At 45.5% G+C, this 27,275-nt stretch overlaps 2 protein-coding genes across 17 annotated transcripts in view; one reads left to right on the forward strand and one right to left on the reverse strand.

Annotated features, from left to right (window-relative positions):
* Vash2 (vasohibin 2) overlaps nt 1–15,574 on the forward strand; it is a 42,516-nt gene extending 26,942 nt beyond the window's left edge. For 4 of the 13 annotated variants that reach the window (XM_035445477.1, XM_027418699.2, XM_027418700.2 and 1 more), the window contains 4 exons: nt 731–787; nt 1,200–1,333; nt 1,488–1,560; nt 5,542–8,191. In XM_035445477.1, coding sequence (XP_035301368.1) covers nt 731–787; nt 1,200–1,333; nt 1,488–1,560; nt 5,542–5,614 — 337 coding nt within the window. In that variant the 3' untranslated portion in view covers nt 5,615–8,191. Of the gene's footprint in view, nt 1–730; nt 788–1,199; nt 1,334–1,487; nt 1,561–5,541; nt 8,192–8,262; nt 9,923–13,084; nt 13,189–14,632; nt 15,103–15,441 lie in introns of those variants that run through there. The other 9 variants (XM_027418703.2, XM_035445478.1, XR_004770239.1 and 6 more) reach the window with 8 other exon arrangements.
* Nucleotides 11,490–27,270, reverse strand: Angel2 (angel homolog 2). 4 transcript variants are annotated; one of them, XM_027418696.2, is made up of 9 exons: nt 27,006–27,270; nt 24,191–24,516; nt 19,717–19,973; nt 18,532–18,601; nt 16,438–16,859; nt 15,490–15,616; nt 15,025–15,088; nt 13,111–13,274; nt 11,490–11,704 (listed from the first exon to the last, which is right to left on the reverse strand). In XM_027418696.2, the coding sequence occupies exons 2-9, from the start codon at nt 24,507–24,509 to the stop codon at nt 11,553–11,555; spliced, it is 1,575 nt and encodes a 524-aa protein (XP_027274497.1). In that variant the 5' UTR covers nt 24,510–24,516; nt 27,006–27,270; the 3' UTR covers nt 11,490–11,552. The 4 variants fall into 4 exon arrangements, with proteins under 4 accessions (XP_027274497.1, XP_035301367.1, XP_027274496.1 ...); XM_035445476.1 differs by lacking the exon at nt 27,006–27,270 and adding an exon at nt 26,611–26,876 and having other exon boundaries at nt 11,490–11,644; XM_027418695.2 differs by lacking the exon at nt 27,006–27,270 and adding an exon at nt 26,611–26,876.
* Between the last annotated feature and the right edge of the window lie 5 nt (nt 27,271–27,275).

Below are 27,275 nucleotides of genomic sequence, written 5' to 3' on the forward strand. Positions count from 1 at the left end.
GCTATACAAGGAAACTGTCTGGAAAAAGAAAAACAAAACTGGAGGCATCAACCCAGAAGTGACAGTTCAAACAGCAGTTCATAGGTGAGGAAAGAAAAAGAGACAGAAAGGAATGAGTAGCTCAGAGGAGGCCAGAGGAAGAAGAGCAGGGCAGGAGATGAGAAGGGGCTAAGGGGCTAAGGGGCTAAGGGGCTAAGGGGCTAAGGGGCAGTCTGGCTCAGGGGTGTGTGCTGCCCTTGTCACCCCGTCCCCATCCCACTCTGGGAACCCTCTGACTCTTCTCCTGCCCACCTGGTGCATCAGAATGGGCCTGGGAGTGAGGGTAAAGAGAAGGAGCCAAGTCAAGAAGAGGGGTTTTCTTTTGTCACGCCCCTCCCTTTACACCCCCACGGTTCAATCCAATCCCAGTGTTGAGAGCGCCAGAGGAACCATGTCGAGGACTCACAGCCCAGCAGCAAAAGTGTAAACTCAGAAACAGCATAAATAGTGATGTTCTGGGAGGAGCAGATCCTGAGGAAGTTATGGGTGCAGTGTGAAGGGGTGGAGCCTATGAAAGGAAGAGTCATGGAGGGAGACGGGGGAAGAGAGCACACAGAATGAGCCCTGAGCTGAGACCCAGCGACCAGATTCAGCACAGTGAGCCAACCCTGTGACGAGGAGAGGGGAGGTTGCGCAGATTCTTTAAGTAGTTTGTAGAATATAGTTTTCCCTCTGGATTTTTTCCTTGCAGAATTGAAGAAAATGATACTGTTTTTGGAGACAAGGTGGAAATAACCAGGAGGAAGAGGTGAAGGTTCAAAAATAAAGTGATGAATTCAGGAAGCAGGGGTTCGGGGGAGCCAGGGTCAGAGCGGTGGGAAGTGACCATGAGGGCAGAGGGGGGTCTGTTGGAGAAGCTTGTGCCTCGTGGCCTTGTGCTGGGGCAAGGAAGCCATGCTGTCTGTGAGGAAAAAAGCCCTGGGCACAGATTGGACAGGGCCCAGGCTAAGGACTTGACTGACAAGGAGGATCCTGGTTCTCAGAGGGACCTTGTTCCAAACCAGAATGGGGACGGGCACTCTCCCCTGGAGCTTCTGAACCAGCAGGACAGACATCTGAGGTTTTATTTCTGACAAGTACTCTGTTCTGTTGCTGGGGGTGGGGGTGAGAGGGGCTTCCCAGAGCTGTTCAGCAGCAGATTCATCTCCGTCTGCACTTAGTGAACAAGGCAAAGGGCTTATATCAACAACCAACATGCCAAGACAAAGTGTTCAAGTCCAGTCACTGGCATATACCTTGGGCTTGTCCAGTGCTAGTTGGTCACCAGCGTACACCCCAGACTTCTCCAATGCTGGTGAGTCACCAGCGTACATACACCCTGGAATTATAACGGGCATAACTTGGCTGGCCTCATGCTCAGGGCTTACTTAATTCAGTCTGGGAGTGCCCACTAATTTGCCATGACTTTCTTTGCTCCAGGCCCTAATCTCTACTACTTTGTCATGCAGCCAAGGCAAGCAGCCACACTGGCGCCCGCCGTCACCTGCACCCAAGGAAGACAGCTGTTAGACAGCTATGGCTGTGAGTGTGGAGCTATTGGGTGCCAGGGCCCCACTTGTCCCTGCCCCTGCTGACACCCTAGAGGGCCCTGAGAATAGAAAGACCAGGGGGGAATGAGCCCCAGGTGCTTTCTGTCATCACCCCACCACTGCCCCCCAAGGTCTATCTCAGCCGCTGGGAGGCAGGCACGGGCCAGTATATTGTAAACTTCTCAAGGAAAGGTGGGCTGTCTGCACCAAGCTGAGCTGTCTGTCCAAGGCCCCCAGATCCATCCCCATATCCATGGCCTTTTCCCCCAGGCTGAGCAGGTTTCCAGGGTCCCTCCATGAACTTTTTCCAGTGGGGTAGGCTTGGGAGGGATCTACAACGAGGCCAGGTGGCTTTGGAACAGCACGATCATGAAGGGCCCCGAAGCCTGTGGAGGCCTTTGGACAGTTTCACAGGCACGGGTCTTATAAGGGCATGGTCCCTCTCGGCATCAGAGACCCTGGCCGCTTTGCTCTCTGTCTGCACTTGGAGGTGGGGAGGAGCCTCGAAAGGGCAGCCATGGAGGCTTGCGTTTAAAGTGGACTGAGGTGAGTGAGGAGGGAAAGCCCTTTCAGCCCAGCTCCTCTGAATCCTTGACAGGGACAGGAATGGGGAAGGGCTGGTGCTGCCACGCAGGAGAGGGGCAGGGAAGGCCAGAAGCAAAATAAAGACTGCAGAGGAGAGGACCATAGGAGACACGGAGACTCCAAGCCCACCCTCCCTCTGCTGACTTATACATCTGCCATAGCATAGGCTAGACCAGCACCCTGGACCTTAGACATGTGTCCACAAGGGAATCTTCTTTCCTGTCCATAGCTGTCTCCAGCAGGTTGTCCAGCTAGCTTTTCTTGCTTTTTAAAGGGCATAGGTTTGACCATGCCCCAGTGACTTCACAGACTTTGGCCAGTCTCTCACTGAGCTGGTCAGCATCAGGAAGGGCTGTTGAGGACCACTGCCATGCTATTATTTCAGCTTTACCTAAGGCCAGCGGCCATCTCTAAACACAGAGTGCTCCAAGTGGAAAATAACCACGATGGGCATGAGGCTCGTCAGCTGGGGACCCATAGATAATTTTGGTGGCTTATGTCACCCCTTCTCTCACAGCTAGAACCACTTCCAGCCCTACATTCCTCTCTGCACTTGCCTGAATAATCCCTGCAGGGTGTCTGTGCCACTGGGTTGACACAAGAGTCTTCTGAGTGAGAGGGCAAGAATGACTTCACCCCTGGATTAAGATCAAGTTTCTAAAGGGAGACAGCACTTCCCTTCCCGCTCTCACTCTCCAGCGGGTTCTTCCTCTCTCCTCTGAGGGTTCCAGTCTTCTCACTACTTACTTGTCAGAACATGGGTACATGTGTACATGCCAAGGGCAGAGGGCAGCTTCTGGGCTCTTAGCTTCCGCTGTGGGTCATCAGGCGTGGTGATGTATGCCTTTACCTTCCGAGCCATCTTGCAGGCAGTCTTCCCCTCCAAATGCAGCAAGCACCTTCTTCATAAAACAGTCGAGTTTCTTTCCTTCTTAACTCCACCCCCAGGGGTTCTTAAAGAGAACTGGGGGTGAAACTTGGGTTCTGTGTTTCAAAGCCTGTGTCAAATTAACCAACCCCTTCGCAACTCTGGGACTTGGTCCCCTCAATCTCTTTTCTGAGGGTTGCCCACAGTGAATTGTGGGTGGGGACAACTCAAAGAGAGCAGGTTAGAGAAGTCAGGAGAGCCTTAGGTGGTGATGCATCAGTTGTTCCAGGTACTTGAGAAGTGGGAGCCAGGGAGATCACTTGTATCCTCAAGTTCAAGACCAGCCTAGACTATATTGAGAAAATCACTAGAAAAGAAAGAGGGCTGGAGATATGGTTGAGTGTTTGTTGCACAAGAATGAAGTCCTGAGTTCAGATTCCTAATACCTAAATAAAAATAAAAGTAGATTAGGTGGAGAAGCAATTGAGGCACACACCAGGTCAGTGGCTGGCCTCCACACACAATTGGACACATACCTCCACACGCACACATAAATACCTACAGGGGGAGAAAAGAGAAAAAAGGAAAGATCGCGTCTTCACTGAGGTCTGCTTCCCCAAGGACAGAGCAAACCTGTTTTCTCTCCCCTTGTGGCTCTGCTTTACCTGGCCTTCCTCCTTGTTCTTTTATGCTTCTTCCCTTTCTCTTTCTTGAGCAACATTGTTCCTTTTAGCTATGGACCTGTTAGGGGTCATGGTGAGTTCTGGAGGCCACTCTTCGAGGCTTGTAGGCAGTGGTTCTGTTTAAAGCAGCTGATGTCTAGAGCATGACTGGACCAAAAGAAGCCATCACCCTGAAGGCCTTGAGCTCGTGGGAAAGCTGATGAGGTCTGCACACACATTTCCATTCCTACTGTGCTTATCATTGTGAGTGTCCCAGGAACCTGGAGAACAGACACTAATGTGGCATGGACCCTTGCGACAGAGGTGACTAAGATACAAGTTCTTTAGTCAGGTCAGGTAGCAAGTTGGAAGATTTCTTGACCACTGTGAAGTTGCTTCAGAGAGAATGATCACAGGTCAAGATGTCAGAATCTCTTAGCGGCTACTTGAGAGGCTGAGGCAGGAGGGTTCCAAGTTCAAGTGCTGCCTGCTAACTCATGGACATTCATCTCAAACACAAAGTGAACATACAAAGGTGTGTTCAGTGGCCGTTTGCCTGACAGGAGAATGGTTTAGGATGGTCAAGGCCTTCTCAGAGACAAAAGCTGCTAAGCTAATGGAGCCCGCTGCTCACTCTTAGTGAGCTGCACTGCTTTCCTGTAAAGAGGAAACAGTTTGTTATACGGAAATCTTTCAAAGGGTTAAGGACTTTCTGACACTTGAATTTTCACTTGTTAGCACTTAAGGTCAAGGTTCGACTGCCATCTTTGTCATCTCTTTGATGCTCTTAGGAAAATAGAAAAACCCTGAAGGGGAACTCACCAGCATCCTAAAGTCACACTTAAGTTTTGGTCACATCAACCCAAGGTGACAAGGGGCTCATCAGAACATGGAAGATGGGGGACTGGAGAGATGGCTCAGTGGGCAAGAGCCCTGGCTATTTTTTCAGAGGTCCTGAGTTCAATTCCCAGCACCCACATGGCAGCTCACAACTGTCTATAACTGTACTCTTCGGGTGTGTAAATGTACCTGCAGACAACATGCCAATAAACATAAATAAATAAATCTGTAAAAAAAGAAAAGAAAATGGAAGCTGTCAGATGCTTACACAGTGTCATCCTGGAAAGCCGCCAGCACCTTAAGCTAGTGTTCAGTTTTAGTGCCAGGTGCTTTAGGAGTGTCTTAGCAAAGATGCTTTGCCATTGAGTGATTTTCTGCCATGGCATGTGGTTTCAGAATTCCAAGAGATATGCTTTGTATTTTTATTTTTTTAAAGAAGGGGTTTCTCTGTGTAGCTCTGGCTGTCCTGATACTCACTCTGTAGACCAGGCTGGCCTCAAACTCAGAGATCTGCCTGCCTCTGCCTCTCAAGTGCTGGGATTAAAGGTGTTTGCCAACACACCTTGATTTTACACATTCAAGCCTAGAGTAGAAGCATCTCCCAAGGGTAACTGAGAATGCCCACCAGAACCTAAGTCCCCTTGTGATCCCCTGGCTCACTGTTGCCAAGAGATTTTGGCTTAGTCCTGTAGTGTGACTTTGTGAGGATCTGAGAGATACAGGGTTTCAAAAGTTGTAGTGCTGAGCATGGTGCTGTGTATCTACAATCTCAGAACATGGAAGATTCTGGTAGGATGGATAGTTCAGGGCTACCCTGGGAAACGTAGTGAAAACTTGTCTCAAAAAAGTAGAGCCTGATTAATTTTGCCATGATGTTTATTTGCAAGATTTTTTAAAGTTAATGTTAATTCAAGTTTAAAAGGTTCATTTGATACCAGAAGCAGGTGAGTATCAGGCCCCTGAGAAGCTTCATTCCTGTGTGGGTCTCTCTCCACCGTCCTTCTGCCTTTACTCTTAGGCCTGCTCTACCTGAGAAGAAGGTGGCTGACCTCAGCACTCTGAACGAAGTGGGCTATCAGATCCGGATCTAGCCACGCCAGCTGGTGAGGCTTCCATGGTGCTCTTTTCTGCACTTTACCCAGCAGCTTCAGGAGGACCTGCAACTATTCTTGAAGAACTTGTGGAGTTTTGATTTTGAAGGACTTACCGGCAAACAGAGTCTGAGTGGGTGGAAATGGTGAGCTTTGAAAAAACTCACCGGGCAACAGGCATGGCTGGGCTGAAGTGATGGACAGGCCCCTGGGTTGACTGTCTGCCACACTCAGGATCTCAAGGACAACACTGTAGTCTATTTTTCCATTTGCCGACTGTTAGCTTGCTTTGGACGCTTTGCCTCAGCTGTAGTCAACTTCTGGAGTTCTCTCCCAGTCTTTGTAACGCAGTCAGTGTTACCGTCTTCTCAGCAATAACAAGCAAAGATGGTGGGTTTTTTTAGCAGTTGATATTACCTCAACATTTTGGCATCAGATATGCAATCTTAATGAGTTTTTTATATTCTATTTGTATTGTTTTCCTAGTGTTTCTTATAGGGATCTTGATGGTTTGGCGGGTTTGGTTGTTTTGTTTTTTCCTGGTGCACATATGAGATGAGATTTAAGGTGCCACATGCAAACGTTTTAGCAAAAGGTACTGCAATTCTGGCAATAAGGGGCAACACATTAGGATACTGGAGTCACTTAAGGCATCTGCTGACTGCAGGTTTTCCTCTTTCAAAACAGGCATGCTAACAGCTCTAGTCCATGTTCTGCTGCTAACATTTAAGGTTTTCCAAATGCAGCAAAAAGCACAAGAGGCCACACACTCACGAAAACCCAGCAGCGCCGAAGACCTCTGGCAGAAAGGCGCTTGAAAAAGCAGACATTGGGAGCTGACTGTTCGTTCCCGTTTTTGTTAGCCCTGACTCTGAGGGGCTCACGGTTGTTCATGTGTTCTGCTGTCTTACATTAAGGCAAATGTGATGATGGACTATTTCCCAGTAGCTTGTTTTCAGGCACCACTTCATGGCTTTAGGAAGTGCTGGGGAAAACCGTGAACTCAAAAAGCAGGCTGTCTTAAAAGAAAAGGTCCACCAGAGTGCTATGCCTCCGTGTGCCTCAGGCCCTGAAGCAGAATGAGGCTGCCTGTGGCCGGTGCAGTGCATCTTATGCTTTTGGATCTGAAGGCAAGCAAGAGTGCTGTAAATCTGTAGTGCAGCTTTAAAAAGTCACTGATCTTAGTGCAGCCACTACGCCTGAGGACCAGCTTGTCCACAGAGCTTTTAGCATGTGCTTCTCTGGCTGTGGTTGACAGGTTAAGAGGCCCTGTTAGCTGACCACTCACTGAGTTTTCACAGGGAAGACCTAGAGCCACAAGAGAGGCAAAAGCTGTGGGCACAAAGACTCACTCCACCCTAAAGCCAACATACTAATGAAAAGTATTGTTTTCTTGGAAAAATTTAGTGTCCTTTAGAGAACAGGACCAGGGAACTAAAACACCAGGAAAGTTTCCAATTCCGAACTTATGGCTTTCTGTAAGAACCGTTATCAGAGTTGCAGATGCGGTCCTGGGCCTGGGCGAGTGCTGGGAGGCTGTGCTCTGACAGGGCCTAAGGAAGACTCTTCCTCCATGTGCCCTCAAATGCTGTCCATTCTCAGTGTTGTCAAGAGCTGGGGAGTGCTTTCACTCTTGCTCAGCTGTTTACCCCTGAAACACCTCCATCTGGTACATGGACTGATCAGAATTGGGCCACCAGGCCAAGTGCCTGCAGCTGCCTTGTTCAAGGTCAGTTTATGTGAAAAAAGTCAGTGGGACAACCTTGATCCACGGCAAGGCAAAGAATAGCACGCAGCTGTCCTGGAGTATGACTCTTTGTTATCTAATCTTTTCCACAAACACTTCTGATTTTTAGATTCATTTTTCAAAGCAAGGTTAATCACAGAAACATTTAAAATGCTCTGTCACTCAGTTTACTGTCTGTAGTTACACTAACTTCTAAAAATAGAAGGAGTCACAAAATACCTAAATCCTAATGCAGGAGTTTAATTAAATAATAAAATGGCAAAAAAAAAAAAAAAAAAAAAACGAACCCAGCGTGTATTACCTCTCCTCAGCATGCCTGTGATTTAAGAAGACAGAGAAAAGTATGAGGTGACAGGAGCAGGTTTGGCCTATGCAGTGCAGATGAGCAGAGTGGAACAACAGTCTCAAGCTGACTGGCTGCTGACTGGGAAAGGTGATCCCAGGGGTTTTCCCTATGCTGAAATCATGAGCACATATGTCCCTTTTCTTGAGTCAGTGGTTTCATAGGGTGTCCTCAGCATACATGGGGAACCTTTGCAACCCTTCAGCTTACTCTACAAGGTTTTCCTATGCTAGACTTTTATGTACAACCTTGGACAGTTTTGACATACAGTTCAGATTCTTTTTTATTTTCTTAGACTTTGTTCTTGCCAATACATTTTAAAAATGTTTGAGAAGAGCCGTGACTGTTTTAGTGAGTATTTTTCTAAGTACATGAAGACTTGACAGTGCTCTGGAGGACGCCAGGAGTGCATGTTTCAGGCTTGCGTGTCTCTTGTCACGTGTTGTACACAGCATGGACTGTAATAAAAACCATTCTGGAAACTGAAGGGCTTTGAGAAGTTCTGTTGCTGTTTGTCCTGTTGAGTTAATTTACCCGTTTCTCCCTTTCCTCTTTCAGGCTTTGTTGAACATTACTCTGTTTGGGTGTATTTGTCACTTGCCTCTGACCTCCATCCTTACTGACAGAGGCTGCGAAGGTAATGGGACAGTTCAGGGGTGACAGGCTGGCTTCTACTACTCATTTACCACAAAGCCCAACACAGATGTGCAAATATAATTTATTACAGCTTACAGGTACAAAGTACAAAGGACTCAATGCCTTAGAACTTTTTTTTTTTTAAACAAAGGATTAAAAGTTAGCAGATGCTAAATCCCAAAAGACAAGGTTTTGAGCATGCCTATTGTCTTGATGGCAAAGGGTGCAGTAAAACCTAGACTATCCGCTGGGCGGTGGTGGCGCACGCCTTTAATCCCAACACTCGGAGGCAGAGGCAAGCAAATCTCTGAGTTCGAGGCCAGCCTGGTCTCCAGAGTGAGTGCCAGGATAGGCTCCAAAGCTACACAGAGAAACCCTGTCTCGAAAAACCAAAAACAAACAAAACCTAGACTATCATTACTCTTCAGTTTCCCTTTGCATTTAAGACTTGGCCAGCAAGAGGCTGGGGAGATGGCTCAGCTAGAGGAGGACCTGAGTGTGAGCCCCAGCACCCACATGAGAAGCCAGGTATCCACATGAAGGAGGCAGAGATAGAGTCTTGGCCTTGCTGGCCAGCTTACCTACTTTGACATGTTCCAGGCTGGTGAGAGACCCTGTCGTAGAAATAAAAGGCGGTTGGCTCCTGAGAAACAACGCCTAAGGCTCACCTCTGGCCTCTAGACACACACACAGTGCACACCTTAAGACTGTGAGGGGTCTGACTTCTAAAGTCAGCCAGATCAGAGTGAGTGTGTGTGTTTGGGTGTATTTGTCACTTTGTGAGTGAGCGCACAAAGAGACAGTGTACACTTTAGATTGGATATCCAACTTCCACAGCCACCTCCCCCCTCCCCTCTCTCTCTCTCTCTCTCTCTCTCTCTCTCTCTCTCTCTCGCACACACACACACAATACATTAGACTGTGAGATCCGACTTTAGCAGTCAGCCGAATCAGATTGTGCTTGGCAGGTAAACACAGGGCCCAGAGGAGCTGCCAGCTCTTCTGTCAACAACAGTAGAGAAAATAGATCATTTTTATTGGAGCTTTAAAAACTTGTGAAAAGTGTCTATGAACACAGATTAACACTGATAAGCTAACAGCAATTTATGGGTTAGTTAACTGTATCAAAATGAAGTACATGATAATATATTATGAGTAAACTCATAATATATTCATCAGGATATAAAAACATTTTACAGCGGTTTTCAGGAATGTCAGTTTGCCAACAATGATGTTTATACTAATTCACTCAACATCCCCCTAATATTAAAAAGACAGTTACCACTGTGATTCTAACAGGACCCTTAGCACTCCACAAAGCACCACTGTAAAACTGTGGGCATCTGGGCATTGTGGTCACTACTGTCCATGAAAACAATGAGAGTCTTTCTTTACTACAGTGCTCACTGTGCATGGCTATAGCTACACCACTGAGGCAGTCATCTAGAAGACCTACAGTAACTGTAATCAATGAGTTAGAAATTTAAATTGCCAAGACTTACTAATTTAAAATATTAAAACTCACGGTAGAAAACATATTTTATTGAATGGTAAGGACTTAATAAAAATGCCTATAATCTAACTCTACTGTATTAGACAGCAGGGGGAATTGATACTTACATTGAAGTCTTTTAATCGACACTTGTACAGGGTTTATCAGACCTGCTGTGAGACTGCATGGACAGTGTGAGCCATGCCAACTGCTGCACCACTGTACCAGAATGGTCAACACTGCAGCCAACAGTGAATCAGTCTGTGAAGAGTGGGTGTGGGGCTCCCAGGTATAAGCCGTGCCTCTCTACACTCTGGCTTCTGCACTGGAGGCGAATGACAAATAGCAGTAGACTCGCTGCTTCCTTCCGAAGACCTTTTCTAATATTTATACAAAATTGTTTCAACAAAATGTCACTCCTGACCCAAGGGCCTTCTACTGTCATTAAACACAAAGGGAAGTGCAGGGGTATGAGGTACAAGCTAGAATCTGCCATCTTTCTGTCTTTGAGTCAGGGTCTTGCTGTGTAGCCCTGACTAGCCTGGACATGCAGTGGCCCTCCTGCTGGCTCCCATCCACAGGCAACATGGACGTGCATGGCTGCACCTGGCTCATCTGCTTTCCTTGGGGCAACTCCTGTAAAGGACACGAGTGGACTTATATAAAGGCCTCTGACTTTTTTTTTTTTTTTGAGTGTGTTTTCAAGACATGGTTTCTCTATGTAGCCCTGGCTGTTCTGGAACTCACTCTGTAGACCAGGCTGGCCTTGAACTCACAGAGATCGCCTGCCTCTGCCTCCCAAGTGCTGGGATTAAAAGTGTGAGCCACCACCAAATGGCTTTTGTTAACTTTTTAAGACCAGGTTTCATGTAGCCCAGGTGGCCTCAAACTTGCTATGCTGCTAAAGCTGGCTTTAAATGGCTAATCCTGCCTCCACCTCCCAAATGCTAAGGCTACAGGCATGTACCATCATACCTGGCTAAGAGCTTTGCCCTCTTCTGAGAGTGACCTAACAAAATGTAGGCATATCCCACAGCTCAGGATGGCAGTCACGTGGGTCAGTATGCTCTACAACGCAAGAACATCATCCAGCCTCTTCAGAAGCTAATGTGGTTGGACACCTGTGAATGAATGGCCCAGGGATTTCTAAGAATTGATTAGCTCTCAACAAGCACAGGCTTCTCCCAGTGAAATTAGGCCTCCAGAAAAGGCAACAACCTGAGCTCTGCAAGTTCTGACAGGTCCACCAGAAAGCACTGAATTCATACCTGGAGCGCTAAGGAGATGAACTACATTTTTAAAAAATGTTATTAACTTTACCAGGACTCAGAAGCTATTTATATATTTTTATAATAAAGTGTTTAGACATGTCAGAAAAATATTTCATAAAAAAACAAAACAAAACAAAAAAACCCTGTTGTGCCAGGCGTTGGTGGTGCACGCCTTTAATCCCAGCACCCAGGAGGCAGAGTCAAGAGATCTCTGTGAGTTCGAGGCCAGCCTGATCCACAGAGCGAGTTCCAGGACAGGCTCCAAAATACAGAGAAACCCTATCTCTGACCCCCCACCCCCCAAAAAAAGTAAATTTGTTTCTTCCCATCTCTTTCAAGCATATAGCAAATTCTGAACCACACAGCACAAAAATGAACAGCATGCAAACAGTGAAAAATATCTTTACAGCCTTTGAGAAGACAGGAAATTGTGTAAGTGAGCAACAGAGTCAGAGTTGAAGCCTGAACTTGGCCAGTAGAGGCAGGTGGTCTGAGGAGTTGTGTTCATTGGGAAGTCCATTCACAGTCCACAGGTCTTGCTCTGTAAGAAGCGACAGTCTAGCTAGAAGTTTCAAGCCCCCAACCAAAGCAACTTCAGCTCCTAGGTGAAGAAGTACATATTCAGTGAAACTATCATTAAATAGGCAAGTTTTTTAAAACAGTGAAACGGAACCTGAAGCCACCAGAAAACTAATATGAAAGTTTTTAGAGTACAAAGTTTTGTGAAGTTATAACTAATAACCCTTAAACTGTAGAATCATGCTGTTTGTGCCAGGTAATTCTTCTATCTCAATTTATAAAATTTACACTTTTGAAAGAATAACGTAATAAAAAATGTTAAGAATTTACACTGAGTGGTGGTGGTGTACACTTTTAGTCCCAGCACTCAGGAGGCAGAGGCAGGCAGGAGTTTATGGCCAGCCTGGCCTACAGAGTGAGTTCTAGGACAGCCAGGGCTACACAGAGAAACCCTGACTCGAAAAACAAAACAAAAAGTTAGGAATTTGAGATTGACAACTATTTAAGAAATGAGCCACCTAGCTGGGCAGTGGTGGAGCACACCTTTAATCCCAGCACTTGGGAGGCAGAGGCAGGTGGATCTCTGAGTTCGAGGCCAGCCTGGTCTCCAGAGCAAGTTCCAGGACAGGCTCCAAAGCTACAGAGAAACCCTGTCTCAACATTCCCCCCATCAATAAATAAATAAATAAAGGAAAGAAAGAAAGAATGATCCAGCAAACTACTTAACTGCATAGAGCCAAGCTTGGCAGGCAGGAGCTGCCAAAGTGACTGCAGGATGAGGGGACATGATTAGAGCCCAGTCATTGTCCACTCAAGTGAAAGGCAGCATGCTTTCAGCTCTGGGGAGACTGGAACTACTGATCCCTCCCTGACACTCTCCTGCCACCTAGTGAACTGTGTAGGCATGGCAACTTCCAGACTGTACTGTGAACTGAGAGCAGGGCAACTGGACAGAAGGCACTGCCCAGAAGGAACTAACTGGGAGAGAAGTAGCATCAGAAAAGGGAATGCCTTGTCTAGGACCCCAGATATTTTCTGAGTATTTTTAGATTTCCAGTTATCTCAATGTTTCCTCAGTTTTAAAACCTTCAGTTGGCTTATTCAACCTGATTTTTTGAGTTGTAAGGGAAATACACTCCTGCTTCCATTTCTGAAAACAGTCACAAGCTTTCTCCAGCGGGTCAGCACCCAGGTCAGCATGACAGTGCCATGACAGGCCAGCACAGCCTGGCCCTGCTGTGAAGGCAGCATGACTTTCTAACCTAATGAATGGCAGACAGCTGGTGACTTCACCATCTACTCAGTGATTGGCACTGACCGGCCAGCTGAGGACACACTTCTGTAAGAATCTGCTGGGCTGCTTTACGATGTGTGCATTCATCAGGGTTTCACACATCTCGCTTCTGCATTTAGAACTTCACCTTCGTGCTGAAACTAAGGTTCCCTCTCTGTATTACTCTAGCAATTGTGGTTCCACACACTCCTCACCTGGACCCCTGGAAGCACCCTCCTTCTCTGCAGAGTAGAAAATGTAATCCACAGTTATGGCGCTTTGGGAATGGCAGGTGGTCACCTCTGGAAGTCCAGTGTCAGGAAGGTAATGAGAATAGACAGATGACAAGCTGAAGTGGTGCTGCAGATGTGAAGACACGCTACAGCGAAGACAGAGAGAAGGGCTCAGTATCCACCAAAATTTTCATAGTAAAAATCTCTCATCTAAATTACCTTTTTACTCCATTCCTAGACTAAGACCAGGACTCTTTTTATTGTTTAGTCTTTTGATTTTGTTTTTCAGACAAGTTCTTACATTATATCCCAGGCTTGAGTGCAACTTTCGTTACAGCTTAGGCTGTCCTCAAATTTATGGCAATCCTTCTGTCTCAGTTGCCTGAGTAGTGGTATAATATCTGTAAGCCATCATGCCTGGCTTTTTTGAGTTTCATTATGTAGCTCAGGCTAGCCTCAATCTTACTATATAGCCCAGGCTGGCCTCCACTTCATGACACTTCTGTCTCAACCTCCTGAGTGTTATGACAGGTGAGACATGTTTCACTGAAATAAACCATATCCTAAGTCGGTTCCTTTACTGATGCAGTGACTGTGAATGAATGACATAACCCAGCAAATGACAACAACTGGGGTGAAAAGCTGAAGAATCAATATGCTAATTAGATCTTAGAGTGATAAGTGTTTGAGAGCCTCCACGTAAATTCTAAGCATGCACTTCTCAACAGCTTTTTAAGGATGCTCTAAGTGGTGAAGGCTGTGCAAGGCTCTAGGACCCTCTGGACCTCTGCTAGCAAAGAAGCCACAGGCCTGTATCCTTCTGCTCTCAGGACAGCTGCCAGAGTGGCTCACATTTACTGTTAACAAATACATGTCCTGTCACAGTCAAAAGGGTTAAAGATTATTTTCTAATATGTCATGAATTTTAAGAGTGATTTATGCTAAAAGGAAAAATAATTTTTTAGAACATTTTTAAGTTCATTCAACAAACACTTAACAAACATCTACTAAATTCTGTACACTACTGTAGGTGCTAAGGGACACATTAAAAATGTGGCTCAGCAGTTAAGAGCACTGCTGCTTTTCCAAAGTCCCTGGGTTCAATTCCCAGTACCCCCATGGCAGATAACAACTGTCTATAACTCCTGTTCCAGGGGATGTGATTCCTGCATACAGACATATTTACAGGCAAAATAACTATGTATAGAAATCAAAAAGTTAATTTAAAAAAGTACAATTTTTTCTCAAACTAACACATACAAAGTAAAACTGAGAAGAATGAGGATAAATTGAAGGAGATATGCTTCTAATGTGGTCCCTACATTTAAATGTTGAAAAAACACTGGGTTACAATCTAGGATAAATATCTTAAGAATTTTAAAGAGACACAATATAGGTCTGTCTTGATGTATTAACACAGACCCACTTCTCAATAAGCCAGAACACTCAGGGATCTTTTTAAACTAATACAGGCTTCTCTCTGCTTCTGATGTTTTTCCTTCAGTTCATGGGAAAATGACGATGACATCTCTATGGCATGGTGTAGACTGAGATCTAGTTAGTGACTCTGGAGTTTTCAGAGCTTCTGGGCCAGCCCAGGCCCACATGCTGTGTTTCCAGACACTGCCTAAGCACACCAAGCACCAAGCACTGCTTTCCAAGCTTTGGCTCCCTGAATCCTCACAACTCATGTAGGGAAATGGAGCCTTAGTGATGCCTGGTTCTCAGTTATGAAGCAGCAGTAAGACGGGAACTCGTGTGTGTTTGTCTTAAATCCAGCAGCCTTTGCCTCGTGGAATATCATCAGCTTTATTTTGGATCCAAGTGTTTTCAGAGGTAATTTTTTTTTTTGCATCACTCAGTCAGGGACTGTCACTGTGGCTTTCCAGAACTCACTTTTCAGCTGACATTAGGACCTCTGTCTTCTCCAGCTGTGCTTCCGTCAGATGGCTATCGCTGTCTGAAAGAGCAGAGGTAAGCATGTCAATGCAGTGTGCATACTGTTTTGTTCTAGTTTGCCACAGCATGGCTTTCTGTAGAGCCAGATTCATGATATGTCTAGTTTAGATGTCTGGTTAGATATTTGATCCTATGGCTATATTTTGATGGTCTACAGAATCAGGGGGGGGGGGGAATGCAAGCAACTTTAAGGCAATATGCAAGTTATTCATGAACAAATAATGTTGGAATTTAACTTTTAAAAAGGAAATTTGAAACAGATTAAAAGGATGAGCAAATAGCTATTTATATTTATATACGTGAACATTTATGCCCAAGATGCTGAAACTGAAATTTTAGCCTATGTCTCCACAGGGAAGACCATTACCCAGAAGACTGCCAAAATGTACTGCAAACACTCACCTGTCTTTTCTACTCTGGGAACCTGCTGTGCCTCATATACACAATTCTGAGAGATGCCTAGGTTTGGGGGCCAAATTGGAATAGATAAAATTCTCTGTCCCCGTGAAGACTGTTCCTGGCCAGATACCTGCACAGAATTTCAACAGGCACCTTAAGTGAATAGACTTGAACTAATTATATGTTGAAAATTTTATATCTTAATAAAAGTAATCAGAAATGGTAAGCATAGCCTTCATTTTAAATAAATGATTACTTGTGATTACAAACTCCCATCCAAATACAGTTCAGAAAGCACTCATTATTTACATGGGGATCATAGGCTTTTCACACACGTGTTTTCCTCTTCTGAACATCTAGGTATCTACAGCTTCCAACTAATACTGTCTTACTCTTTCTGCTCCTTGTAATATAGTTTCTACTGTGTCAAATGCTGTGATTGAATCAAATTTAAAACTCACTGAAAATACTGTTGGTGGAGGACTTGTTCTGGCTAAACTGGAAACCAAATGATCTAAAACAATCAGAGGAAAGCATGGAAGTGTCATTCAAAGCTGAAGGAAATAAGTATTTCAGCGTTACAGAAGACATTCCTATGTAGAGGAAAGCTTATACAATAAACATGAAATGACTGTACTGCCTGTGTCCAGCATTCAGAACTCCTCCTACTCCCCACCCCCATGAAAGAGGCCTTTCAAGTTAGCCTTGTCTGTCAACACTTTTCTTTCTACCAGATAATTCCTTCAAACAAAACCCTTCCAAACTGGACATGACAAAAATCAAACCAAGTGAACAAAGCCATATATTCGTAACTGAGATATTAGACTGCCCAGTGGTTTTCACACAGCCATGCAACGACCATCTTCACTCCAACAATGACCAACTGACCCTCTCATTCTGATGGGTGGAGCGGCTGAAGCCCACTTCCTACCAGACGAAGTGAGCACTTGCCTTTCCAATTGCAAGTCCTTCATAATTCAGTTTTCCTTCCTTTATGAAACTATAGAGTGGAGAACCAGGAACAGAATTAAAGTCACCACACATGACGATGGGGCAGAAGCTACCGTCTTTCCTATGGGCCACACTGGAAATCTCTGCAAGCAGCATTGCCAATTGTGTGAGCTTAATATCTCCTCGCCGTGGGTTATACAGCAGATGTGTGTTAGCCACACAGATGGAGGGGGAGGCAGCATGTGGGGTCCTGGGCTGCAGGAGTAACACCAGTCCGATGTTGTCCCTGTCCAGCAGTGGAATGTCACGGCGGCAGAACTCCACTGGGTTCACTGACAGGAGTGAAAATTTGGAGTGTTTGAAGCAAATGGCACAGCCGTCGGGTTTCCTTCCTGTCTTCATCTTATATTCACAGTGATAACCTACAAGGGGTGAATTTAAGAGAAAGACTGTATGTCAAAGCACATCCCTCTTGATATTTTATAGCAATGTTTGACAAAGCACGTGCCGTGAGACAGGATGCTAGCCTGTGTTAAAACCGAAGCTTAGGGCTAGAGTCAGGAATGTCAGGGGAGAGTGTTATAGCTTCAGCATCTACAATGTACCATCTTATTTTTTTGGTGGTGGGATCAAACCCAGGGACTCAAGCATACCATCAGGCACTCTTCCATGGGTCTACGTTCCCAGCTCGAGGGTCTTCTGGGACAGGGACTCACCATGGATTTCAGCTATCATAGAACTTACTATACAGCTCTTAGTGGCCTTGAACTCTTGATCTTAAGGTCTCAGCGTCCCAAGTGCTGGAACTACAATGAGGCCACCACACCATACACCTCGTATGTCTAACCAAGCAGAGAGCAGGCTCACACACTTGTAAGGAGGTGGGTGCATTATGACTCTGAGCCAACCTGGGTCATACAGCAAGACCTTATCTCAAAACCAAGATGCCTAGCAGCTTCCTTTACTGGTAGACTTAACCCCCAACTCAGTCATGACAAAGACAATGAGGCCTTACACTCACTCACTCTGGTCTTTCTGCCCTCTTTTCCCCATCTCATCTCTGTGGGCCACATTGCCCCCAGTACATGTCAACATCAGAGCCTTTCCGTGCTAGCTCTGCTGGCCAGGATGCTCAACCTTCACCTCCTCCAAATCTTAGTTCAAGCTTCACTTTGTCCAATCATTCTGCATTCCTTGCCTGCTGTTTACGTATGCACGTCACAAAGGAGGCTGGCTGCTGAGACAGCATTGTGCTCACTTTCTGGATCAGTGTAAAGTATAGGCAGGCATTCAGGAAACACCTACTAAATGGATGAATGACACATGGGCATTTTTATATTTCCTGTCTATAAATCAAATTCTAGAAGGCTTTATCTTTTATCTGCGAGGCCATGGTAAAGCCTACTCTTGACGGCCTGGTCCCTGATCTTGTGCAGCAAAGACCTGCAGAGACGCAGCAGCTGAGTGGCTCCTGGAAACATTTCCCTTTTAAGATCAGATCAACATGAGATTTCCAGCAGAAATGCCTCAATATTTGCTGGACATTAGGAAATAGGCATCACATTTTTAAAATTAAGAGTTATCCCAAAAGGCACTGGAGATGGCTCAGCAGTTAAGAGCACTGGCTGATCTTGAAGAGGACCTGTGTTCACTGACAGTGCCCATATGCTAGCTCGTAACTGCTAGCAACTGTGATTCCATAAGATCCAATGCCTTTTCTGGTCTCTACACACTTGAGCCTCACACATGGCACACAGACACATATGCAGACAACACACCTATAAAATAATAAATAAAATTTATTGAATTTAATGAAATTCACAAGTTATCCCAGAGCTAGAGAGATGGCTGAGTGGTTAAGAGCACTTGTTGCTCTTCCAGAGGATCCAGGTTCAGTTTCCAGCACCACATGGTGGCTCACAACCACCTGTAACTGCAGTTCCAGGACATCTGACAGCCCTTTCTGACACCGTGAATGCAGGCTAAACTTACACACACAAAAATAAACCTTAAAAAGTTAAAAAAAAAAAAATGCCAGTAGGTGGTGGCACACATGTTTAATCCCAGCAAAAGTAAATAAAGGTTACATTGTACCCAGTGATTCCAGACTTGGCCTGATCTCTGTTCCATAATGGTCTTCTTGAACTTCCTGCAGACAGAGCACCTTGAAGAAAACAGTGGTTTGAATTAAAACAGATCCAAATATGAATTCTATTCATACTGACAGCGTGGAAATCAAAGTGGCTATATATATATATATAAAATAATAAATAATGCTCATTATTTTTAGCTTTTTTTGTTAGTTTCTTCAAGACAGGGTTTCTTGTTTCTTTGTATAGTCCAGGCTGTCCTGGAACTCACTCTGTAGACCAGGCTGGCCTTGAACTCGATCTCCCTGCCTCAGCCTCCCAAGTGCTGGGATTAAAGGCGTGCGCCACCAACGCCCAGCCATGACTAAGCTTTTAAGTGTCACTATATAACCCAGAGCAGCCTTGAACTCAGAGTGGTACTTCTGCCTCAGCCACATGCTAGATTATAGACATGTGCTAGATTATACACATACCTGGCTTGGGAGATTTTATTTTTACTTTAGGTATGAATGTTTTGCCTGAATTTCTGTGCACCATGTTCATGTAGTGCCCACAGAGGCCAGAAGAGGGCGCCAGATTCCCTAGAACTAGAGATACAGATGTTTGTGAGCTGCCATGTGGGTGGTGGGAATTGAATTCAGGTCCTCCGGAAGAACAGCCAGTGTTTGTAAGCACTTAGCCATCTCTCCAGCCCTATGGGTACTTTCCTAAGAGGTTGGTTTCTTTCCAGCATCCCTCCTGGCAAAAACAAAACAACCTGTTTCCTTAGCTGGGCATGGTGGCACATGCCTGCACTTGGCACAGGAGTTCAAGGTCATCCCTGGGCTACACAGGAAATGAAGCCAGTGTGAGCTGTTAGAAGTCCTGTCTTAAACAAACAAAAAAAAGCAACTGGCATTCTTTAAATGCTATCTGACCATGTAGATGAATTTGTGCACAAACTAGTGAAATTTCAATTCCAATAATTTACTTAAAATGCTCCATCTGATCCTCAAAGTTGACCAATACTTTAAAACTTTCAGCTCTTTTGAAAAGTTAGGTGATGATTTCTCATTGACCAATAACAAGGAAGCCATACCTCGCTAACAGCTCCTTACCCCAGACAACATGCAGTAACACACTGCCCAGGAATGCACAATCAACCACCCTTTCCTTAGAAGAAAATCTCCAACACTGCTTTACAACTTACATCTGCATCAAAATGCTTGATTTCTTTCAGAATATTGGGAAAACGGAAGCTCCAATGTAACACTGGACGCCGGCAGTGTCTGTAGAGGTGTGAATTGTCCTCCAATAGATCTTGTGAGAGTATATTGTAAGACATCACTGAAAAGTCAAACTTTTCTTCACTGTCCTCACACGTGGACTCAACATTTTTGTCTTCTAGCTCTTTCGTTTTTTCTTTATTATGGCTACATAAATACTCCCAATTCCTTTTTATTGTTCCTGTTAAAATATATTGGACAAAATATAAAAAAATGGATCAAAAAGGAGACCAGATAGTTTTCTGTACACAAATACTTTTTCACTTAAAACTCCCAAAGCCACTGAGTAAAATGTTTCTCTTTGGGAACAGCAAGCTAATGGTGACTAGTTACCAGCTGTCACCAGGCGGGCTGACTAGGCAGCTCATCTTTCAGGAGGCTGCATGCTCCCATTTGCCTCTGGTTCAGAAGACTTCCCTCAGTCACGCCTAACATTCTTTAATGCAGTGACAGACTCCACAGAGCCACCTTTGCAGAGAGGATTTCTGAGCACATTTCCTTCCGTATCAAGATCACCAGGTACCTTAGTTCAGAATTCTGGTTTATGCATGAACAGAGGGTTGTACAGAATGAAAATATGTGAGAACAGTGTTCAGTGTCTAACATGTTAAAATGGGGAAGAACAGACAGAATGACCAAAACGAATTGTTACAAATTAAAGATGACAACCAGGCAGTGGTGGCACACACCTTTAATCCCAGCACTCTGGAGGCAGACACAGGCAGATCTCTGTGAGTTCGAGGCCTGCCTGGTCTATAGAGTGAGTTCCAGGACAGGCTCCAAAGCTACAAAGAGAAACTCTGTCTCGAAAAACCAAAGAAAAAAACTATAGATGATACAATGAGCCTTGTAATATAGGGATACCAAAACACGAGCTAGCATAACATTACAGAATGTTCTAGACAAATGGCAGAAGCTGGTGAGTGAGCTTAGCATACAACCACCAGGTATGCAGCATAGATCACACTCTGCAAAGACATAGTATTCTTTGAAAGAACAGTGTAAAGTAGAAAAAAGTGAGATTCTGTAATTACAGACACTCCTCAACTAATAAATCCATTTTCTGAGGGTACACATGTGTGAATATTTTATATGTATGTGTATACATGGAATATATGTGTATGTATGTAATATGTGTGTATATATGCCTGGTGGCACATGACTCCCAAGCCTTCCAGCACTTGGGAGGCTGAAGCAGGAGGATCAAAAGCCTGGTCTACATGGTGTGTTGAAGGACTGCTTGAGCTATGTGTAGTGAGATTCAAGAAAAAAAAAAGGGGGGGCTGGTAATTACTTAGTGGTTGAGCACTTGTCTGGCAGGTGGGTTCAATGCCTAGTGCCCAAACTAGCAAGTGAATACATTCACCTTTGACTTCATGTCTTATTATGTCACATTAGTCAGATATATGCTTATTGTCATGGAAGCCTAGAGAAAGACAGGACATTTAGTTAACCCACAAACTCAACAGTGAGGAGAAAACCTACCTAGAAGAGAATAGATTTGGAGATGGCTGGCCAAGCATGCTGAGGGTAAATGACAGCTTTCAGCTATAGGCTATCTTCCCCCATCCTGCACGCAGGTTTTCAGGTCACTAGACTATAATTCCTAAAATTCTAAGTGAAGTTGCCTGAGCATGGGGACTACACCTGTAATCCCAATACTCAGGAGGCTAAGGTAGGAGAATTGCCAAGAGTTTGAGGCCAGCCTGAGCTACAGTGTTGAGTCCCGGTCCCCAAAACCAAACCAAACAAACAAAAAAGGAAACAGATCTAAACAGTAAACTTGCATGCAGAGTGAAAAGGAAATATGCTACCATGCTATCAGAAAAGTATATTATGGGATGTTCATTATGGCAGGTTACTTTCCTCAGCGTCTAAGCATCTACCTCCTGCATGGAGGGTTACACATTTGACCAGAAAGAGGGCCATCGGTGTGATCAGTGAGGGCTGAATGGGCTGAGGGAGGTCATGGTAGGAAGATGCTAAGGGAAGGGCTCCAGAAAAAGGTGGAAAGAAACAAAATCAAAATAGACAAAAATCTTTTGACAATACAGAATTCTGCCCAAAGCAGCCTCATGCCCAGCTGAGCCAAAGAAGTTAGCCCTTCCCTATCCTGCATTGAACATGGAGACTATCCCATCCCAAAGGCTTAAAATTAAGGCTAATGGTACTAGCCCCATAGTACTGACAGTTACAATATCCAATCACAAACTATGGTGTCCCTGACAGTTAAACCACAGACTGAAGTTTTCATAAGATGGAAGGGGCTCCATCATGCAAGCTTTCACCCCCCACTACAGCTCCATCCTGTCACCACCTCAATGAAATATAAAAAATGAAGATCTAGAACACTCATTTGCTGTTTCTTATAAAATATGTTCATACAGTGTACATGATATACATGGAGATTATGTTCTGCTAAGAACTTTGTAATGACACTTCTTAAATAAACAGGACCAGTGGACACCTGATTGATTACTATGGTGGCTTGCCAACTTTACAGCTCGTGGAGCCCTTTGGCATTGCTTTTCCTGTACTAAGAAGACCAGGTCTCTGCTGAGGGGGAAACACAGTGCAGCACCCTGACCACACTTGTTTCACTAAACAGATGCAAGTGTGTTCAAATGCTAGGTTCCATGGAGGACTCCCTCACAACCATTGACACAGTGAACAGTCTCTGGCCGTCACACACTTCACAACAAATCCACACTACAAAAGCTTATATACCTTCCATGTCAGGAGCAACAAGGTGATCACAGCAGAGAAGAGAGATGAATCAAAGAAAGTAAGCAACAGGCCTGAGCAGGTATTGGGTGCCTAATTACAAAGTCTTAATTGTGTCACACAAATCCTTCAAATACTTTAAAGTGATAGGCAAATTAGTAAAGCTGTTCTCTTGATTGAAAAGTATTAGTGAAATATCGCAAGTCACACATATGGCTTAACGAAGAGCCTTTTCCTTATTCTCAACACCTAGGAAGAATGGATAGATAAAAAGTCAGGTAGCAATTAGAGATTATCAGTACATCAATGTAATTCCCCATCCAGTTCTGGGAAACACCACCACCACAGTTTTGAGTAGTCACTTATGTCAGGCATGTAGACATCTCTCATTTTGTCTTTAACAGACATTCAAAACAGAAAACCTTTCCACACTCGTAAATGAGGCAGTGGCAGAGCATACATGAGGGTAGGGAGTGCTTCCTAAACTTTACCATGTCAAAATTCCATCTGAGAGCACACAGAATTACCAAAAGGTCTCAAGAGAGGCATGTGAATTGTCCTAATGAACACAAATGAAAAACTGGGTCCTTCTGTGGATCCTGGTTTCAATGTTTCATATGACCACTTACTTCCATGTGCTATAGTTACAAGTTATACACGGCCAAGGACTTAGTGTCTACTTACATATGTGTGCTTATTTGAACTAGCTCTTTGTAACTGTAGCAATTAATTTCTGCCTTAGGACCCAGGTGAATCCTCCAGAGAATTTTCTGGCAACAAAGGACAAGAAGCCTGAAGGCAAAGGGTTCAGGAGCTCACTTTCAGCTCTTCTGCCTCTGTCTCAGCTCCCTACACACCAACACCCACACAGCCGCCTCTAAAGTTCAGTAGGAAAGGCAATCCCGAGCGAGTTCTTACATACCTCATCACACACTGGGATTAGAGTGGGGTGGGAGTGCATGAGTTGTCTAGAAGTGAAAATAGCACGAGAAAAGCACATGGAATCAATACATATTTTTAAGAGCTCCATAAAGTTGAGTAGGACATGGCCCCCTTTCTAAAAGGTAATAATCCTGACTCTTGAGTTTCTAGGACTGGGCATGTAGCTCAGGGCACAACAAGTACAAGGTGCTGGGTTCAATCCCTAGCATTGAAAAAAAGAAGAAAAATATACATATAAGCTATTATAGACTCTCATTTGGGAAATACAGATTTAACATGCTAAAATGTTATCCTGTAACATTTTATTTATGGTTGTTTCAAATAAAAGAATCCTTTTATAGTATATATTTAAAGTCACTATTATAATGAAAACACAAAATTACATTTTTTAGATCAGCAATTTCCACTGGCAGTCTAATCTCTACGTCATCAAAGGCTCTTTTCAAAAAATGCTGGACATGAAAACTATTCTTAAACTTTTCATTTTTATCTACTTCTGTTTTCTACAATGTTATTCTACTTTTATATTCTTATATGGCCTAAGTATTTACACAAACTATATAAATCTACTTATATAGTCTATTTATATAGTCTTATAGTCCTTTTCTACATTTGTAGAAAGAGACACAGTTGAGAATAAAGACACCATTCCTAACACAGAATGACTCTCTAAAATATCCAGGACTGTTATCCTGACGCCTGTCCTTTTACCAAGATAAACATCTCTTTTACCATGGCGCTTTCTTCGTTTGGACGAGGGCTCATCTTTGTCAGAGTTCATGATGTAACTGGAGAGATGCATCAAGGATGTGTTGCTCAGATGGTCAGGTCTCCAATTGTAGTACTGAAACTGAGTTCCAGACTCAAAAAGAAGAGGTGGTCTACAGTTCAGTGAGAAATGCCTGCTACTCAGGTATGGGTAAGGGGCACGTGAGTAATGTCCAGGCCACCTCAGACAACTGGAAATGTGTCTGTTCCAGCAATACCTCTGCAGATCCTCTAACGGTGTGGTCCAGTCTTGACCCAAACTCTTCAGAGGATAGGGAAACATGGAGTACCTAGAAGAAATAGAGATACTCCTTGAGGTACCACTTTTTATTCAGCTATAGTACATAAAATCCAAACTATTTTCTCCAGGTGAGATGTGATCTATTTAAATTTACTTCTAAATCTGTGAAGAATGGCCAGTCAGTAGTGATGCACTATAGTGATATTTTGTTTATAATCTAACAAATAAAGCTTGCCTGAAGATCAGAGTGCAAAGCTCACTACTTACTGGAGTCAGTAAGTAAGGTTCGGGACTTTCTGAGAAGCTGAGAGCAACCTATGCTGCACCCTCTGCAAAAAACGTCAGGATACAGAGGACTCCCATCCCCTGGGGTTTCTGTGTACACACTGATTATCGCTAAAGGGATTCTGCTTGAGTTGGATTTCCTTACTACATGCAATTTTGCATTGGCAAATATTTAGCTTTGATTACAAATTTGAAACTCAATAGTCTCAAACTGCTCTCTGAACCAAACGGACAGTAAATCTTTAAATGCACTATCTTGCCATTGACTATGAAAGTCATTCAGCAGGGCTGGAGAGATGGCTCAGAGGTTAAGAGCATGGGCTGCTCTTCCAGAGGTCCCAAGTTCAATTCCCAGAAACCACAGGGTGGCTCAAAACGGTGTGCAGACATACATGGAGGCAGAATGTTGTATTCATAATGAATAAATGAATCTTTTTTTAAAAAAAAAAAGATTTATTTATTTATTTAACATGTATACAGTGCGTGCCAGAAGAGGACACCAAATCACATTACAGATGGTTGTGAGCCACCATGTAGTTGCCGGAAATGGAACTCAGAACCTCTGGAAGAACAGTCAGTGCTCTTAACCCCTGAGCCATCTCTCCAGCCTGAATAAATGAATCTAAAAGAAAGAAAGAAAGAAAGAAAGAAAGAAAGAAAGAAAGAAATTCAGCACTTGGGCCTTTTTATTTTTTAAGTTCAAAAAGAATTTTTTTGAGCCAGGCATGGTGGTGCACACCTTTAATCCCAGCACTCAGCAGGCAGAAGCTGAGTCTACAGCCTGGTCTACAGAGTTAGTTCCAGGATAGCCAGGGCTACACACAAAGAAAAAAACAAAAAAAGTTTTTATTTTCCTTATTGATACAAACTGGGTACCAGGCAAGACAGGCTGGTCTTGAACACCTCCAGACAGACAGAGTTCAGGAACTGTCCCTTTCCATCTTGGTATGTGGCTATACTGCAACCTGAACTGTGACACTTATTCTTTGGATTGGCAGTTACTTATACCACTATCTTTTCTGAGGACCAGACCCTCTATTTACTTTAAGCGTGGTCTCTACCCAAGGGCCGCACGGTGCCAGGCACAGGCTGGTAGTTAGAAGACACTGAGGAACTGGACTGCCATGGGAACCTGGCATAACGGAGTTTGGCAGATCCCTTCGGCTTATGTAATGACGCTGTGCTATTTCCCACGCGTGGCACACCAGACGGTTCTGAAGGTTACACAAAACCTTTGAACTCTCAGCATCTAAGTCTTTCAAGTTTATTAGAGAGGAAAAAAAAAAAAAACCATCACCGGTGCATCAAATCTACGCTTCGGCGGGCACTATTTGGGGTGATTTGGGGTGACGTCAATAGAGGCGGCGTGTGCTGTGGAGCTTTGTTTTTAATTTTGGAGGCGGAGTTTTACTCTAACCCAGGCCACCCTCCTGCCTCAGCCTGCCGGGAGGGTGTGGAGTCTCGATGAGTCTAAAGACAGGCACCCGGGGCGCGCGGGGTGCGAGCCAGTGGGTGCCGGTGAGAACGTGGCCTCCGCCGGGCCGAAGTTTGCGAGCCGAGGGCACGCAGGGGCCCAGCCACCCCGGGGCCGCGGCCTCCCTGCAGGCCGGGCCTCGCGCGCGCGCGGGCGGGTGGATGGGCGGGCGAGCCGGCGGGTGGGCGAGCGTGGAGGCCGCGCGAGGGCAGCCGGACCCCGGAGGCCGCCGGCCCAGCCGCCCGTCCGCGCGTTACCTCTGCCTCGGCGCCGCCAGGCGCGTCCCGCCGCGGACCCTCTTCCTCCGCCTTCCTCCTCCCGCGCCCCTGCCCCGCCCCGCCCCGGGCCGCCTCCGCCCTCCGCCCCGGGCCGCCCGCGACTGACCGGCCTCGCCCCGCCACACAGCGGCCGTAGCCCCTCCTCACACAGCGCCACGTCTCCATGTTGACTGTCGGCGCGAGTCTAGCGCCCAGGCCCGGCGGCTGCGCCTCAGCCCCGGACGCTCGCAGGGCCCCGCCGGATCCCCATCGCTCCGGCTCGGCTCCGGCTCGGTTCGGCTCGGTTCGGCTCGATTTGGTTCCGCCGGCCGGCCGCTAGGCATGCTGGGAGGAGGGTCTCGCCGCAGGCCGGGCCGCCATCTTGGCTTCTGGGGCCAGTCCTGAGGCGGCGCGACCACCCCCCAGGCATGCGCAGAGCGTGCGCGCAGCCACTTCCGCGTAGGGCACCACTCGGGACCGCCTCTTAAAGGAACAGGAAGCTGTTTCCGGACGGCTGGCTACCTGGACGCCCCGTCTGGGCTGGTGCCGTTTTAGGTGCCGGGGCGCGTCCGAAAGGCAGGTGTCCTCGTTGAGGAAATACTGTTCCGTGGGGGCTCCCGTAGCGCGGCGGGCCTCAGGTTTTCATCATCGCGTTTGAGGAGGAAGTACATGTTAGTGAGTTTCGCCGGAGAAGAGCGAGTTCCACCATGTCCGCCCGGGCCACTTTAAATACGGACCGAGACGGAAGCTGGGCAGGACCACTCCCTGCGGTGCCTGCGGTGGTGGCTTGGA

This window comes from Cricetulus griseus, chromosome 5, assembly GCF_003668045.3.
Source record: "Cricetulus griseus strain 17A/GY chromosome 5, alternate assembly CriGri-PICRH-1.0, whole genome shotgun sequence".
Lineage (NCBI taxonomy): Eukaryota > Metazoa > Chordata > Mammalia > Rodentia > Cricetidae > Cricetulus > Cricetulus griseus.

Bases quoted from the DNA above. Each gene is read 5' to 3' on its own strand.
- Angel2 (XM_027418695.2), bottom strand. From the start codon at position 26,669: ATGGAGACGTGGCGCTGTGTGAGGAGGGGCTACGGCCGCTGTGTGGCG. The intron at 15,617-16,437 runs GCAAGTGCTCAC...AATTCTGTGCAG, and splicing joins AAGGACTTGCAATTGGAAAG to GTATCTGGCCAGGAACAGTC. The intron at 11,705-13,110 runs GTGAGGAGTGTG...TTCTTCACCTAG, and splicing joins GGGTGCTTCCAGGGGTCCAG to GAGCTGAAGTTGCTTTGGTT.